Source organism: Anoplopoma fimbria, chromosome 24, assembly GCF_027596085.1.
Source record: "Anoplopoma fimbria isolate UVic2021 breed Golden Eagle Sablefish chromosome 24, Afim_UVic_2022, whole genome shotgun sequence".
Lineage (NCBI taxonomy): Eukaryota > Metazoa > Chordata > Actinopteri > Perciformes > Anoplopomatidae > Anoplopoma > Anoplopoma fimbria.
The window spans coordinates 7,610,163-7,628,408 of NC_072472.1; the positions used below are offsets into that span (position 1 = coordinate 7,610,163).

The 18,246-nt window shown below is 39.4% G+C and overlaps 1 protein-coding gene across 3 annotated transcripts in view; it reads right to left on the reverse strand.

Annotated features, from left to right (window-relative positions):
• cadm1a (cell adhesion molecule 1a) overlaps nucleotides 1–17,656 on the reverse strand; it is a 357,276-nt gene extending 339,620 nt beyond the window's left edge. For 2 of the 3 annotated variants that reach the window (XM_054626035.1, XM_054626033.1), the window contains exon 1: nucleotides 17,580–17,656. In XM_054626035.1, coding sequence (XP_054482010.1) covers nucleotides 17,580–17,652 — 73 coding nt within the window. In that variant the 5' untranslated portion in view covers nucleotides 17,653–17,656. The remainder of the gene's footprint in view (nucleotides 1–17,579) is intronic. The other variant, XM_054626034.1, reaches the window with a different exon arrangement.
• Nucleotides 17,657–18,246: the final 590 nt, after the last annotated feature.

The window sequence follows — 18,246 nt, forward strand, 5'->3', positions numbered from 1 at the left end:
ATTTGAAACTATCGAAAATAATAACAGAAGACAAATTCAAACAGAAATTGAATGCCAATTTTTAGTCCTTTATGATTTTCATAGTCTGTGTTAAAGACATATTTAATTCAGTGTCAAAAGAAAAATACTGGTGTAAAATGCCTAGCCCTAATCAAAAAGTATCTGAAAATCAAAGAGAAACGAATACAAAAGATGTGTAAGGCCAAAACACAGCTATCTAAAAAGTGATTAAATCAAGTACTGTGCAGTCTATAACAGGCTCTGTTATTCAGTTTTTACTTGAATAACTGTACTTTTGCAGCCATCTTTAATACATGAGGACTAAAGTAGGTGAGTAAATTGAAGAACTCGATAAGCATGGTGTCTGCTGATTAATTGAGGTCATTTCGATATTTCATTTAAACAACCATTCAAAGCCAAAATTTCTCAGCCAGGCTCCGGATTGCTAACTAATGAATCACTGTCCTTAGAATCAACGTCATTAGAGAAATCATTTTAAAATGAGTTTCAACACAAATCAGTAGGACACCAAAAATGAAGAGTGTTCATAAATAACCTTTATAAAACAAACTTTCTTACAGACTTCCATATTGTATTATATAGGTCTTTAAGCAAAAGGGGTTCGTCAAATAAACAACTCGAAAATGTGAATTACTCACCTGCTAGTATTATATGTGTAGGGCTTTTATTGTTAAAGGGTCAGAACGGAAAGAGTGAATATGATCTGCGCTGCATTTGACAAGGTTAAAAGAAGTAATAAAGTTTGTGGTCTTGGTTTGGACTTTAGAGCTCCGGGTTGTTGTTCCATAAATATAGGCACAACACAAGAAGTTCCACACAACTTGGTAGTATGATGCTTTTATTTGGGTGCAAAAGTTCAGAAAAATCCATCTTTCCCAGAGAAAAAAAATAAATGATTGCGTTCCGAATATTCTTTTTAGTCTGAATTTTCCGTAGTTATATTTTTGCGTTCCGTTAAAAAAAAAAAAAAAAAAAAAAAAAAGGTATTAATGACAAAAAATAATGGTTTGAAGAAAAACATTGACGTGTGAAAAAAATAAATCACAGGAAAATAGATTATGTCTCTGGTATGTTAAGGCCCAAACACTTACACTGATCAATTTGATGCACACAGCATGAAACGAAAATGATTGATAGTCCCTGAACTTCTTTCACGACTAGACAAAATTCAATTTACAAGAAAGGATTATATTAGAATTCTCATGACTTTATGTTCACTTTGCAAAAATATCATCCACGTCTTCTTGCATGAATGCCCAGATGGTATCTTGCTTTTTAAGACTTTAGAAGAGAGCTCACAGTTTTAAATAATTAATGTGACCCCATATGATTAATGGGTAATATGTTCACGTCCTACATTCTCTGGGTTCATCTTCGTATTACAGTAGATGGTACAAGATCAAATCATAAAAATGGAACAAGTGCTGGACTTGCAGTCACAGTTCACTACCTTTGCCATTTCTCCTCTAAAATGACCCACAGATGTCATTTCTCCAAACATTACTGAGACAAAATAGAAAGCAGACTGACATGGCCATCACACTCAGCCTTTGCTATTTTTGCTCTGAAATGACCCACCCTTGTCATCTTTCAGCACATTAGCGTGACAAAATGGGAAGGAGATTGAAGCGGCCCCATCTGTGGATGACAGAGGACGCAATGAATTGATTTTTACTGTCTGATGTGCTCTTTCACACTATGCTCTCCTGGTGACATATTCTGATGTCAGTCAATATTATTAATAAAAAGTATTAATAATATTGACTGACATCAGAATATGTCACCAAATTAAAAGCGAGAGACAAATCCCCAATTGTTTGATCACCGATTCAACTATTTAACCCTGATAATACAGTTGTTACTCCAAAATGTGATTTGTTTAACCTTGAGTGGATTGTAATTGGGTCCTAACATGGTTCAAATCTCTGGTGCATTGGACACCAGCAATCACTTAACGATTTTCCTCATACATTTACAGGTGCTTCTACAGAAGTATACTTAGGTTGATTGTAAAGCACTTGTAGACACTGAATTGTTAAAATAATTAATGCCGATTTTCCAGAGTATCCGTATTGGCGTTGAAGGAAAATTAAGAAGCATCGAAGAGGACTTTGTTAGCATTCAGAAGCTTAACACACACTATATGAATGGGTTTGTTTAGTCTTATTTGGGATCAACTGATGAAAAGTATTTCTTTAGCCCACCAAACTAATAAAATAATCATTACCAAATTTTGTGCAATTGAGTTGGACAAACAATTTGTGGACTATGAAAACAGGATATATCCATTATGCTTTTGACCACTTATAAACCCAAGGGATAAAAAAAAATAAAAAAAATGGAGGATCTCAGACATTAGTAAGTTCTGACAACCTATCAAGAATTTAAGAATACCAACAAAAAAGAGGAAATTTGGTGTCATATCACTTCCTGCATGAGACCCATTGCTATAGTTTGTTGATCAGATTGAGGATAAAGGCCAAGTAAGTGCGGTCTTCATTGTAATAGATGTTTTCCTTAGGACTTCAAGTATAAACTTGGCACAAGATCACATTATTGCTTCACTTAAGGCCCTTGTGATATATGCAAAAAAAATGACCTCCTACAATATGTGATGTATAATGGATTCTATATGGCTTTCAAGAAGCACTAATAGAGCCTTAGGAGCGTATAATTATTGTCCAATCATTCTTGTGTAGGAGGTATATATATATAATATGTATGTGGAAGAAAAGTGCCATCCTCTGCTCGCATTGTTCAACGGGTCAGAGTTGGCATGGAGGATTTAAAGTGACAGCGACGTGCTAAGTGGCTATGGAGGTGGCGGTGAGCATCGTCTCAGGTTTCAAATTGACAATCCAAAGGTTTGGATCATGAACTACTGAAGTCGCTTTATGTAAACTCAAAAAAGGTCCATTTTGTGAGTGGTCAATTATGTTTAGAAAAATTGGGAGAGGTTATACATAACTGTATAGTAGATGTGGATATTTCAACATACTGTTATACCGCTAAGTCCTGTCTACTTGGCCTCGTCTCCACCACTGTGGATGGATGGATGGATATACAAAGTTTGTTAAGAAGTGCTTGACATTATTGGTTTTTACACTCCAGTTAACTTCAAAATAACTATACTTGTAAAGCACTGCATGTAGGTGGTGAAGCTGACAACATTTACCTCCTCCTACAATAAGTAAACGTAATTTCCTCACTGGTCAATTATTAATGGAAAACAACCATGCCACCTCAAGTAAACAGTTTTCAAAAGGTCAGTGGCCCTTGAAATGCACGGATTCAGAATGCAACATTTCTCTTCAGCTTTACAGATTACTGCTGGGGTTTTTTTTTCTCCAGACATTGTATCATCACAACTTGTAACTCAAAGAAGAAATGTTAAGATAAGCCACGATTCTGTTCAGCAATCAGCAATGTAGAGGGAATTGGATGATCCCCGGCATGTCAGGTCAATTCTGCAATGCCAGACAACCAATCAATACGCAGACAGTCTGCTAGACTCGCGGCTTCTCATCCTCAAAAAATATTCTTATGCGGATTAACTGCTCCTTCACCCATTTTCATTTTTAGTCGAGAAGGTATTAATCTGACAGCCAAGTGAAGCCCAACAAATACTACACACTTCAAAGCAGCGGGAACTGCTTTAAAAAAAAAAAAAAAAAAAAAAAAAACCCGTCCGGGTTCAAACATTTCCTTTCATTCCTATTTTCAGTCTGAGACGTATACCCCTTCCCATGGTGTTTTAAACAACTTCCTGTAGAAAACCCTAAAATAAATAGTAGCTTATTGATGTTCCGACTGAACATTTCAGCTCATTTGAAGTTGTATCCAGTGCTTAAGTCGAGCGTGTTAGGGATGGTGGGAGCAGGTAAAGCCATGTGTAAATTCTCAAGACCCACAACTCATTTATACACCCAATATCCTGTTTTTACTAAGTAGATCGCATCAATCTGCCATGTTAATTTCTTTGTTATTTAAAGACGTTTCATTTGCAACTGCAGGCACTTTCTCATATTCTGCCTCGTTTATTTCAAGTTCAGTTAGTGATGTCCTACATTTCACAGAGAGTCTTTCACCTCCTACACAGAGCAAAGTGTCTTTTGGCTGCACTGCATTTGGTCTACCGTTAAAGGATAATTAGAAGAAAAAGTACAAACATTACTTATTAAGTGCTTGGCTACGGAACAACTCATGGGAGGAATCTCAATGCCCACACACAGTCGCGCTCCCGAAGAACTTGGTAATAGGATGGAAGGACGGACAACCGTTTCAGCAGAACAGCTAGTCCTGAGGTCAAGCAGCAAAGAGCCATGACCTGGCAGAGAGGCCTGGGTTCCAAGTGTTGTCCGTCCATTAAAGTTGTGTGGGAGCATGGCGTGCAGGCACTCTGCTTTGGTGGACAAATTGGTCTGTACCTCCTGCAGGATGTGATTCCTCCCTGAGTGCTCGCTCAATGTGAGTGCTGGGGGCTGGGTCTAGAGAAGAACGTGCTTTTTTGTGATTGTTACGAAGTAAAACCAAAACCAGACACAAGACAACTTAAATATGTTTCGCTATCAAACTCCATTGTAGCCATTAGGTCCCCGAAAATCGATCAATGTTTTTTCTGTGGGCACTTATCTGTCGGGGGAAAAAAGTAAACTATACCACCAGAAATGCAGCGTCCAGTTGTAGGGTTTTTTTTTGTTGTTGCTGTTGTTTGAACAGTGATATATCAAAAATATTCATAATTTTTCAATGTTACTGCATGCTGTATTCAAGGGAGAGCGCAAGAGGATATACGCAGTGAACTGGATTCAAAGTCTGTCAGATCAGAGGCTGATGGAGAGCAGGGGCTGGGTTGTCCCATTTGTTCAAATCTAGTTGTTTCCAGGGCCTGATTAATTGTGTTACTGGAAATAAACTAACCAAATGTATAATTCCTTTAAAAGACACCAGCCCAAAATAAATAAAAGTCTTTACATTTCAATCTTTGGTGAGTGGTTTTGAAATAGTCTTATAAAATAGACTGTGGTCTTTGATGCAAAATATATCTTGGCATTTTGATAAACATGTTACTTCTACTGTAAGGTGTCCATGTATTATGCAGGTTATCTGTTCTAGAAGACATTGTCAAGTCCTAATCTCCCCAATACACACACTTGATTTTAGAAGGCCAAACTGCAGAGAGCCTTGGCTTGCAGCGCGAGCATAGCATTCCATCAAAGGTGCTTTGTGAGTCAGGAAAACCCTGAGTTCACATTGAACATCCTCTTTGTAGTCTTCATCAATAAGATGTTTGCTGCCAATTCTAACTGCACTTAATGTTGAACAGAGGCACTGGGCAAAAGAATCCATTTCTAATGCCAACAGGCCATTTCTGCTTTAAATCGGTTTTTCATATTGGTAGGCAACGGAACCTGACAACTTGATCAGGAGCTAGTCGGCTCCGAGGAATATTAAAGCACAAAAGGCGACAGAGCTGCTCCACTGATAAATCAAAAAGGTGTTTTAAATTGCTGCCGTTATTTTTCGCATTGGACAGGAACCTTTTTATTAACTACTGTGACACCCACGGGATGCTAGAGCTATGTAGAGCTTCACAGGCTGCTACTGCTTTGACAAGTAAGATGAATATATCATTTAGATATATATATATATTGTACGTCACAATATCACATTTATTGGAGAAAAGAACACCCTGTAATGCACAGCACTCTGACTGGGGGTAGAGACTTAAAACAGCACCGTCAGCCACGAGGTAAAGAGTAGAATTACCCCTTTAACAATCACCATGTAGTCGACGTGCAATGCCAGTTAACACTAGTTTAATTGGCCAACACCGTCTATTGACAGAGAATATGACATTGCAGCAAAGGTTGAGTCAGTTTCAACCAAAGGGCTTGGTGTAAAAGGGTTAACTATAGCATGAAAACAATAGGCGTGTACAAGTGGTTTATGAGAAATTGCTACATTCACCAATTTCCTTGTATTTAGAATTTTCTCTGAGGTACAAACACAGTTCACGATTGGTCCAGACCGGTCATAGGAGTCGTGAGCAATTAGTCTGCTGTTATCCAAGCCAAAGTTTATCAAAATGATCTTGTATATTTCATTACACTGATGCAATTTTGAATTTTTTAAAACCCTATAGAAGTTACACTTCATTATTATGTTGACATTATCTTTATTGGCTCTGAAATTTAAATGTTAGGCTTATGTAATTCTGAGTTATTCATTTATCCTAACGATATCACTATTAATTTAACTTGGCTACTGATGCTGTTGTATAACACTAGAATATCAATATGATCATGTCAAAGTGCAAAAGTTAAATTATTGTATTCATTATTATAAATGATTTGACTTTATAAATGACAATAATTTATAAGGGATAAAAGAGCGTCAATTGCATAGCCATTCAATACATCTGGCCAATGCATTTGTAATTTAACAGTTTTAAATATTGTTGTCTATTAATGCATGCCATTTTAATATTCAATGCATTTAGTGAAAGGTGTGTTTAGGTTTGCCAAGACAGTCGAACCTTCAATATTTGTGTGTGAGTGAATGGTCTGGGGCACTTCCAAATTTGTTCAGAGTACGAACTAATTCAGGCGAGAAAATATCGTTTCGATGCACCGTTTGTGAATGGAGTCCAATATCCTCGACTTGCAATAGCTCAGTGATCATCCCGGGTGGAGGAACATACCGTGTTATTCAGCCTACACAAAATAACTCAGGAGGGGTTTTTGTTATTACCAGTTCTTTTCTAGCGCAAAAAAAGAAAACAGATTCTGACACTAAATGGAAGCAATTGGTGCTTCGCCGCCTTACAATATACGATTCCCGAACAAGGGAGGGCCCCGTTGGTTTTTTTGTTTTTTTTAGCAGGTAAGATTTCCCTTCCCATCATCCAACTAGGACACAAAGAAAATGAAGGTGTTTTATTGTGCAGCAGTTGTCTGGCATTGGTGCAGAAAATATCAGTCAAGACAGAGATACAATAGATGAGACAAAGGACAGGAAGTGAGCAGAGTGGGTAGAAGGGATCCAGTTCCATACCAGACAGTGAATCAGCCTGAAGGGTCTCATCAGGAGCAAATTCACTGAAATGTAATACAAGCTGAAGTGTTATGTAAAATGAAAGATGGGAGAACCCAGATCACTCAAGCCTACTGTGCTACGGTGGATGATGCATACCTGTATTGTATTCAGAAGGGCATTCATTTCCCCTCAGACGATTACAGCGGAACACCAGCCGTATTGTTTATTTGGTTGAAAGCACAAATGATATGCATTGATTCCTTATTCAGTCATTGTTGAACTTGGCATTGTATCTATGAATGCCGGCAAAATGGGCCCAATTACAGCGAGCGATGCCTCCCTGTGACTCCACAGCGGAGCAAGATGATGAAGGCCTCAAACTGGGAGGAAAAGAGCAATCAAAGGCCACTTGTTGTCTTTTGTAAATTCAAAAGACGAAAATGGAAAACATTTCTCGCTGTGACTGACAATGGCTCACTCGGGACAGCAGATTAGATTAGTCAACCACAAGCATGAATTATAGGGCTTTCAAATCTTTTTATTATTAGAACGGCACATGTGTCCTTTCCATGACCTTGATTTGTCAATTATGTGGGTTTATATCCATCAATCTATATACATACAAACCGCAATTAACACATACATGTGTAGTATAAAAGCTTAATGTATTGTTTCATTAGTACAACAACAGATTCATGTCATACTAGCCCACATTAGCTATTCTTTTTTGCTGTTAAGCCACCATCAATTAAACTTAAGTCCCCTTAAAAAAAAATGGTGGCAATATTCCCATTGAGGTGATGGAAGACTTTTAATATGAAACATCTTAATGTAGAGTTTTACCGACAGTACCTTTTAAGTAAAGTGGAAATTATAAGTGAGTGAAAACTGATTTTTTGTACGAGTAAGACGTTACTGAATTGTTGTACCAATAGAATTAATGCTTCAAAAATGAATAGTGAAGGCCCGGCACTAATATCACCTTGTTCAATGCTTTTGATGCTGTAAATAAAGGCCAGTATTGAGAATTTACAGCATGAAGATTGGTAACAACGACTACATAAGAATTTAATTAAGCATGTATTCAGCCAGCGGCACTATGAATGTGGGAAGAATCCACAGGGGTTGAATTATGTTGCATGCATTTTAATGTGTTTTATACACAGACTGTATTCATTTAAAGCGTTCTTTTATATTCTCAAGTTTTCCCAATCTTTACCAGTCGCTTTGGCTCTTTTTTTATTTTATTTCTCTTTTTTAAACGGTCCTAACATTCCCTGTCAGAGCAATCCTCACAACTGTTTCATGGGAAATCGCTACTGGATTACGTGTCTGCAACAACTCACCCAAAACATTTTCATTCATTGCCGACTGTACTGTACAAGAATGTCAAGTTTGGTTGTCTGAACGCTCTTGTGTTTTGCTCTGAGCTGAGCAAATGTGTTTGTGTAGTCAAATAGAACATTCACCTTTGATCTTTCATGTTAAGTCAAACACAGTGAAAAGAATATTTGACGAAAAAAAACAAAAACATACATATTGTACATCCTCGCAGTACGCAACAACCTGTCAGGCCTCAGATCGAAACGTTGCCTTGAAAAGAGAAACCAACTCTTTATTTGGAGCCAGTATTCCCTGCAGTTTAGGAATTTTTTTTTGTCTTGCACCTGAATATCTTTGCCTGGATGTGCACACACACACACACACACACACACACACACACACACACACACCTCGTCCCTGTTCTGAAAAAAAATATTTATAAAATTGGGCCACAGCAAATGACCAAAAATGTAATGCTACAACAGTAGATATTATCATATGTAGTATGAAAATGTGCTTTCTCGAAGCGTATTTTTATAAATAACTAAAAGCAAACACCTTTTTCTGGAGTCCCATTTTCTTCTGTTTCATAATTTGAGTTTTTTTATGTATTTTTTGGCTTGTGATCGTACATGTGTGTGTGTGTAGTATTTCCAATCGTCAGCGTTTGGTCAGGATTGCTTCCATGTGTCAGAGGCGCGGGGCAGATCCACCTGCCTGAGGCTGCTCTCTGATGTTGCCAGGGCATCTCCTTGGGCTTCACAATGAAAGACCAGTTATTTTTCATTGTTTCTCCATGAGAGAGACTTAAAAAAAAACAAAAAAACAAAAAACCTAGTAGAGTAAAAACCCTTTTTTTCTTTTAAAGGATCTCTTGATCTTCCTGCCTGCTGAGGAAATTGAGTCAACAGTTAACTTGGTGATTGAGAGGAGCTGTGGTTGGCCAATTTCAACCCTGTGCTCCCACCTCGCTTAACGACATTACATTACAGTTCTTAAAAAGTTAGCCCGGGCAGCACTATTGTTTGGTTCTTACAATGTCAAAAAGCAAAAAAAAAAAAAAAAATGTAATTGGATCCCAGCTGGTGCAGCGGCCACTGTTTTTAAATAAAGTCTGACCCCACACAAAAACACTCCGACTCACAGTACGCCTGCAGCAAAACATCACTTGTCCTCAGGGTCCTGAAGGCAGCACAAGAGGAAGGATCGGTGGCTACCAAAATAACAAGAGTCATCCTCCGGGGGTCATTCAAATCCTTTCTAAAAAAAACATACGACAATCTGGCCTGAAGTTGACACCATAAAAGCTCTAGACCTAAAAAGGTGCAGACGGAAAAATACAGAACGTTATGGATTGTTCTGTCAGATTGAAAGACAAAAAGGGAACAAGGAGGAAGTGAAGATGGCAGAGCATCCCTGTAAAAGATTAATTTAACCTGACACTATACAATAATCGACAGAGAGTAATGTGTCCGCTGGCTGAACTGTCTCTATCCTGTCTTCCCCGTTTTAGCCCAATCACGTGTGTTTTTATGTGCGTGACGTAGAGCAGTGCAGCCAATCACCGCGTGCCTCCGACAGTGACAGTTGAGCCGTGGCGGTGCTGTGTAACGCAGACAGACAGGAGGGAAGAGCGGCGAGTGATGACTAAGGAACGTTTTGTTCGGAAAAAGAAAAGTGGATCCCCGCTCAAAGATGACAGCCGCGCTGACTTTTTAGTAAAAGGTTTAAAAAAATATTGCATTTCTCTCTGAATGAGAGGAAGAGTGGAGTGTCAGAGGGAGGAAGGGAGGGAGGGAGGGAGTGCTGAATCCTTATATTCACTTAGCACAAATGACACAAGAAAAGGAGATTGGACTCACTTGTATGAGCTGTAATTGTATACTGGTCAGCAACATATCTTTATCTGTAGCTACAGTGGCTTATATTAAAACAAACGTATTGATCCATGATAGGCTCATGGGGTTTCCACATCTGATAACCGGTCAGATTGTGTTCCTGCATTTCCTATTCCTCATCTCAAATGTTTTCAGAAATATATTTTAGTGTATTGTTTAGCCATGAAATGATGAAGCCTTGTGCGAAACATCCATGCCTAAACCGAGCATCGCCCATCGGCCTGAGCAAACCCAACAGTCATTGGGTTTCGCCGCTTCTTTCTATTTGTTGGATCTCCACCATAATTCCCCAGTTTGGGTCACGTTCCAAAAAAAAAAAGCTGCAGTTGTCTTTCAAACTCCAGACCTCCAGTTTGTAGCATTGACTTTTTATTATAGATTTGTAGCGCCAAGCACAAGCTAAAAAAAACTAAAAAAACTGAAGAGAGACAAGACTTGACAATGCTTCGTTCTCACAGTCTGTCTGTGTAGCACTAACCATATTCAGCAAACAGATCTTGATTAGATAAATTACTCAAAAGTATAATTGGCTGAGTGATTTTTCCGTGTACATTGAAGCTGGCCATGACATGTAAAAAAAAAAAAAAGTTAAAAAATAAAAAAAAAAAAAAGTGTACAAGATCTGCACAATAATCCCTTAAAGAAATGCATTTAACAGCCCTGTGATGCCTCAGCTCCTTAAAAAGATCATTCTGGGTTCTTAAACTAGAATTTGTTTTGAGTACACACTTGCTAGAGGCCTCAGCTGGACAAGACTCCTCCGAGTGATGTTGGGAAAATATTTGCATTCACCTCACTAGCCTTTTGTACATGGACATTATGCAAATGTAATCATAAATATTCAACCATCGGTTCAATTTGACTCATTTCACTTGCTTCCGAGCCAGATTGCCGAACTGTACAGCACAGTCGAATTCCATACCCAGGCCTATAGGCTGCATTCGGAACGCCAGATTGCTGCCCACGCCCACTCCCTTAACCCCCCCCCATCCATCCTCCACCCACCCTCCAACCCTCAAGAGATTTGGAATCGGAGGGAGCTTACTTGACACCCCATCAGTCGGCGGCTCACTAACAAGTGGGCCATAAACCTTTTCCCTCTGTTTGATTACACTAAGTGCACTGAGGCCAGATGCGACCCGGCCCAGTCATCTGTCGGCTTGCCAACAGAGTCGCTGCAGACTGGCTTGGGCAGCAGGAGGAGGAGGAGGAGGAGGTGGAACGGGGAGGAGGAGGGGTCACTTGGGGTCCCCCTCCCTTCAGGAATAAAGCCATTGTTCTTCTTTACAGCTGGAGAGGCTGCTGGGGTTGGGGTTGGGGTTGGGGGGAGGGCACAGAGGGAGAACAAGTCCATTTCCACACCTGTTTTCCATCACCGGGGCTCCTACCAGCTTGACTCCGAGCCAGACCACGCTGCTGATCATCCGAGTCTGATACAGGATTTCTTTGGAACCGAATTTGCCCGGAGCCAATGTTTTTGTGCCGGTTTCGCAGTGATAACAAATGTGGCAATTTTAATGTCAAAGGTTTGTACAAGGAAAGAAAAAAAAAACTACTACTACTATAGTTCAGATCATGACGGATAGTTAAAAGATGAAACTCTACAGCCGTATTAGAAACGATACTGTACATGGTTTTAACAAACAAAACTAATGTGTTTCTGATGCGACAGATATTTGGGAGGATATGGATTTAGGGACAACAAAGATCACCTGCTGGGTAACTTATTTTACAGTATGGTGATTCTTTACAATCAGTAAAAGGAGATGAGAAACAGGTGTCTCTTTTAAAAGGCAGAGTATATCTTGAAATGTTTCCATACCAGTGCAGATACAACACCTGATTTTTTGGTTCGGAACACTCAACGCCCTGCAACAACAAAGTATGATTGCTTTGAAAGCAGCAGAGATCTCAACTTCTGCTGCTGAAGGAGCGTCATTCTTGTCCGTTAATCACAGCTGGTATGAGACTAACAAGTTCAATATAATAAACTTATAAAACAGAATTCATGTTTAGAGTTAAATACCAAGATTCACCTCGTTTTCATAACCTTAAGACGCCACCAAAGGGGGTACTTCCTAAACACTGTGACTTTCTAAAACTCTGACAGTGTGGCAGCCTGAACACAAAGCGCCTATCGTTCATTTTCTGAGCCAAGCGGTGAATATGAAGAGCACAACAGGCTCGAGGGGTGACAAGGGATGAGCTCGCCACATGAGATCAAATCTTAAATGAGCTGTCACCTTGAAGGGGCGGTTGTAAAGGATCACATGGGAGATCCATTGTGTATGCGCGGCAAATAAATGTAGAGATTTTTCACCAAATGAATTTTCTCCCGATTGAGTGACAGACATGATATCCGCCATGTTATTACAGTTTGGAATCGTCACAATGACAGGGTTCACCAGTTGAGCTTGCTCGTCACTGATAATGGAAGTAGCCAAGGGGTGAGCCGTCTCGCTTCCTTTAGCATCGTTGTTGAGAGTCGTGCATGCGGAGCACCGAACTCGTGAGAAAGCGGCAGCAGGTAAAGACAAAGTTTACGAGCTAAAGGGTAAGTGAACATTATAATTATCCTGGAAACTTGGGCGGCGTTTGAAAACTTGTGAGCAAAACTCCAACTTATGTATTGTATTGAGAAGTTTGGTGTATTTCATTCACTCAAATAAAGATTTACCTTGACAACAATCTTTAGTCTGATAACCAATAATTACCGTATTTTCCGCACTATAGGGCGCACTGGATTATAAGGCGCACTGTCAATGAATGGTCTATTTTCGATCTTTTTTCATATATAAAGCGCACCGGACTATAAGGCGCATTAAGCGAAACAAAACAGTCAGTCAGTCAAACTTTATTAAACGTGTTCACAATAACTCTCAACATTGTTCAAACGTTAATGAGCGTATTCACAATATTCTCGCAGCTGCTCTATTCCCATGTTCTACTGCGTGACTGATAGCCTTGAGTTTGAAGTCCGCGTCGTAAGCGTGTCTCTTGACAGGTGCCATTTTGGGGTCCTTATACACACACACACACTGTAATATTATGGTGACGCACAGTATGTATTACTCCGCGACGCTCCTGACTACGGTGGCCGTAATGCTGCTGCGGTGCGGCTTTGTAGTTTACCAAAGTCGTACTAAAACATTTTGACAGAGCGCCGTGTACCACACAAAATCGCTTCGAGGTCAGTAAGCACAACCAGAATTAATCCATATATAAGGCGCACTGTCGTTTTTTGAGAAAATTAAAGGCTTTTAAGTGCGCCTTATAAAGCGGAAAATACGGTAGTCAAACAAATTGTATAAAAAGGAAAGAAAAAAAATTGACTTTCGGCAAGTGGAATTTCTGACCCGCTGGCCCAGTCATGAATGTTGAACTGTGAATAAAGCAGTAAGATGGCAGTTCATGCACCCTTCAGCTTGCATATTTCAGCAATCATAAGTTATACATCAGTAAATAAAAGAGTGAACTGTGAACTCAAGCCAATAACCTCCAGCATATAGAAAATAAATAATGCTTTCATGTATGCATGGACTTCATACTCCTATATAAAAAAAATAAGAAATACAGTATGCCGTCTCTCAAATCAACAAATAAAAAGTGTTGTAATAGGTTCCAAAGGGATCTACTTTTTTTTCATTTCCATTGTCTGAAGAGAACATGATTATTTGAACAAGATGAAAAACAAACCACCTAAAATTGCACAATGCCCATCAACGGGGAATACGTTGGCATTCTCTGGCAAAGATCAGATCTCCACAGTAGACGCTTCTTATCCACTGCAACATCATGAAACATAGATAAGAAACAGAACCAGTGTGCAAGATCAAAAAACACACAAGAATAACAATGTAAACTGAGACAAAGCACTAAGGTCATGTTTAAGTCATCCATAAACTCGCCATACCTACATTTATTAACTTGTCAGGGTCAAGTCATGTCAACACACACTTCTCCTGGACGGCCCGTGCTCTCACCTGCAACGTCACACCATTACATAATTTAACAAAAATGAAAACAGATATGCTTCTCACTAAAACTAAGGATTGCCACACTGAGTTTTCAAGTCTCAGCAGGCTCTCTAGCAATGCCTGTAAAGTGCCAAGCCCCTGGTGTTCTACGTGTATATTCTGCATTACAATTTGACTGACCTAATAATTACATACAGAACCATAGAAGGATAAATATGACATAATAACATACCACCGTGCAATAATTTCGACAGGATTCAAGGTGTGCCTGCATGGTACTTTTAACCACTAGGGCTTATTTCAGGCAGTATATTTACCTGAAACTGAAAAGTGCCTTTTCTGCTAAAAAAAACTACAGTGTAAAGAAAACTTGATTAAAATGTAAAAATCTATAAATCATGAGTTCATTAAAAAACTGTCAAATTACGCAGAGAATCTATACGTCACCGTCAGAACCAATCCGATGTCTAGTTATTTGTTCGAACCAAACTCATGACTACAATCAGACTTTGTTAACAATGAAATTTTAGATATCTTTCCTTTTTTATGAATGAAGAACAGGTCACCTCAGTGTCCAGTTGGAGCACCGAATCTTTAGCCAAAGAATATCATCACCAAAGTCAATTACAATTAATCTAAATATAATAGGATTGTGTGAAATATTATGAGCACAATCTGAGACTCGTGCTCAATTGGGACTCAGTTAAAATGGCATAATATTCTGCATCTATTGACCAATAACTGACAAATCCTATTCACTTTTTAAGCTTATTTCCAAAAGGAGGAACCTTATCTCTGGAGGGACTCTCTGTATCCACTCCCTCATCTGAAACAAAAGCCATGGCAGTGGAACGCAGTGAGCTGTGAATGCTTCCTCATAAATCCAATTCATTTGGAGCACTTGTGTGATTTGATGACCGTATGAGGTGAGCCTGGGTGCCAAAACGGAACTTATAGTTGGGGTGAAATTAATTAATGCAGCCTTCCTCTTTGGCTGCACAGCAATTCTTACCCTCAAACCACCAACCTCCATTAATTTTCATTGAGTGAGAATAAAAAAAAATTAAAAAAATAAAACATCCATCCAATGCTTGGCACATTGAGCCTACAGCATGCACTGGAGGTGAATAATTGATGTGCTTTGTGGAAGCCTGAGCTTTGTTTGAAATCAGTGGACCCTTTCAGTGAAGGTACAGTAGTCCATGTACTAGCACTGCTCACTGACCAGACAACACCAACACCAGAACCGTGTTCAGTGTGTGCCTCATGGGTCTGTTAAACTGTCTCCTCCCATGGAAAAAAACATTATCAGTGTGCACCCATTTTAATGGATAGAACGTTAAAAAAAAAAAAAAAAAAAAAAAAAAAAAAAAGGATTTAAGCCTGTTGGATAATCCACAATGTGACAAACGGCGACATCTGCCTCCCTGTCATACCCAGCATCAGAGGCTCCAGCTCAGCATAAAAAAGGTTTATAGGATATGCTTATGAAGAGCAGGCTTTGGCGGAGTTACTTTATGTTTGAAATCATTCATGGCAGAAGGGGACTTGACGTCATATGACAGGAGGATGAAACGGAAGCACAACATGTGACCACAAAGCCACGGTGTCCCCAGATACATACATACATACATACATACATACACACATACACACACACACACACACACACATACATAATTGTGTATCCTCTTTTGAGCGGGTTTTGTAGTTTGTGACAGCATGTTGGGAGGGGGAGGGGGTGCGTTGCCCCGACTTCTATTTTTTTTTTTTTTTTTTCCCCCACTACATCTTCATATCAATGCGCAAAGATAAAACACATTTACCCCCCCACACACACAAAAGAAAAAAAAAAAAAAAAAAAGAAAGAAAAAAAAAATAGAAAAAGCGACAAAGCTTTATATACAAACACACGGACTTCATTCTGACAACATTGTAGCGCAGCGCAACACTTTTGCTGCATCAGTCCGGACTCAACAAACGTGTGTGTGCCTGTTCTGCAGCCCGCCAACTCAAATACACCACCTCACAAATACACCACCTCACAACACCACCTCACAAATACACCACCAGTCGTTTTAAAACAAAAAAAATAAAAATAAAAAGCCAAAAGCGTATTCATTTCATGTCCCAGTTTTTATTCATCTGACTCAGATTACTACACCCGCACAAAACCTTTGATGTTTCCGTGCACGAGGCTACTGCGTATCCAGTCACTGATTTCACACACAAAAAAAAAAACACACACACACACACAGAGCTAGGAACCCAACTGGGAACTCTGGTAAATAAACCTTCTCGCGTTTACCAGCAGGAGCGCATACATATAATGAGGTCATTAAAGACATAGTTTAGATTAACATGAGGTGTTTTTCACTTCGGCATGCGTTTAAAACACCGAGCTGTTATGTGTTCAATAGAATTACAACTTCTTATGCCATCTTCTCCCTCCGTTCAGACGGTGTAACGTTACCCAGCGGCATCCAGCGGGATAGCCGACAACACTCAACCATTTCAAAAAAAAAACAGAAAAAAGAGATTTATTGGTAAATAACTTGCAGATTTGGGAACCACCTTAATGCCGATGTTATCAAAACGCCACAGTGTTAACAGACAGGTTTGGAGTTGTGTTCTTTATTTGTGTTTCATATCGGACTCGGTGTTGTCCCGTTAAAAGCAGCAGACTTGTGAATGGAGTTTGCTTTATCGCGTTGCCTCAAACTGTGCACGTTGTCCGGGCTGCTGCAGAGAGCACTTTAACGCACCGCTGGGGTTTTGGGGTTTCTTTTCTGTGATTTTCTGTTCTGAACAACATGCAACAAAAGTAACCAAGCGATCAGACTACAGCAAACAAACAAACAAACAAACAAACAAACAAACACACAGCCATCACCAGCACACCAAATGTATCTCTCTCTCTCTCTCTCTCTCTCTCTCTCTCTGTTTGTCCAACAGAACTGGCCGCATTTAAGAGTTGCCAGCTGTGTAGCCAGCAAAGCCATTTATAACGGCGAGCTGACCAAAGTGTTGTATTCCTGAGCAGCGGATCCGTGTGTAACCTGTGTGGAAACGCGCACACATCCAACCTGCTCATTGTCGTGCAGTATTGCAACTTTACGCACAGTTAGGTTTGCATGCATCCAAATGATCTGCCACGCAAAAACAACTGCCCAGTCCGCTGATATATACAAATATATATATATATGATATATATTACACTCCTTACATCTACATCCATGGAGGGAAAAAAAAAATCTCAGAGGAAAAGTGTGCAATCCCATTTTAAGACATTTTAATGGAAAAAAAACAAACAAAGTCCTACCTTTAAGAAGAGCCGCTTGGAACATGAATAAAAAGAGAATAGTCGCCAGAGAACCGCTGCCTGTGTTCGCCATGTTGGACACCTGCTTCAGTATGGCAGAGAGAGAGGCGGCTTCACCTATAGCTGCGACGGGAGGCAGATAATGAGATGCGAGGGAGGGAGGGTACTATTTATCATATTCATTTCATTCGCAGTTGTTGGTTGTTTTTTTTTGATAAATCCTGTGGGTTATAATGAAGGTGTATTATATGCCGTAAACTCTTTGAATTTATTATTATTATTATTATTATTCAGAATGGAGGAAAAAAAAAAAAAAAAAAAGAACTCTAGCTACGCTTTTAACGCAGTGTTTTTGCGGGAGTGGTGAGTAGGGAGGTGTGTGTGTGTGTGTGTGTGTGTGTGTGTGTGTGTGTGTGTGTGTGTGTGTGTGTGTGTTTTGTGTGTGGTTTTATTGGATGGGTCCCATGATGGTTTCATGCTCCATGCGTCTCTTGAACTGAATAGATTTTTGGATTATTATTATTTAATTTTGTTGTGTGTGTGTGTGTCTTGGACATTTTCAAAAACATGTAGTGAGAAATATTTCAGACTAGCAGGAGCAGATATAGTCTTTTTGAAGCCAGAAGGGGCCCCAGCAATAATCCTTCCAAAAGGGGGGATTCTTCAC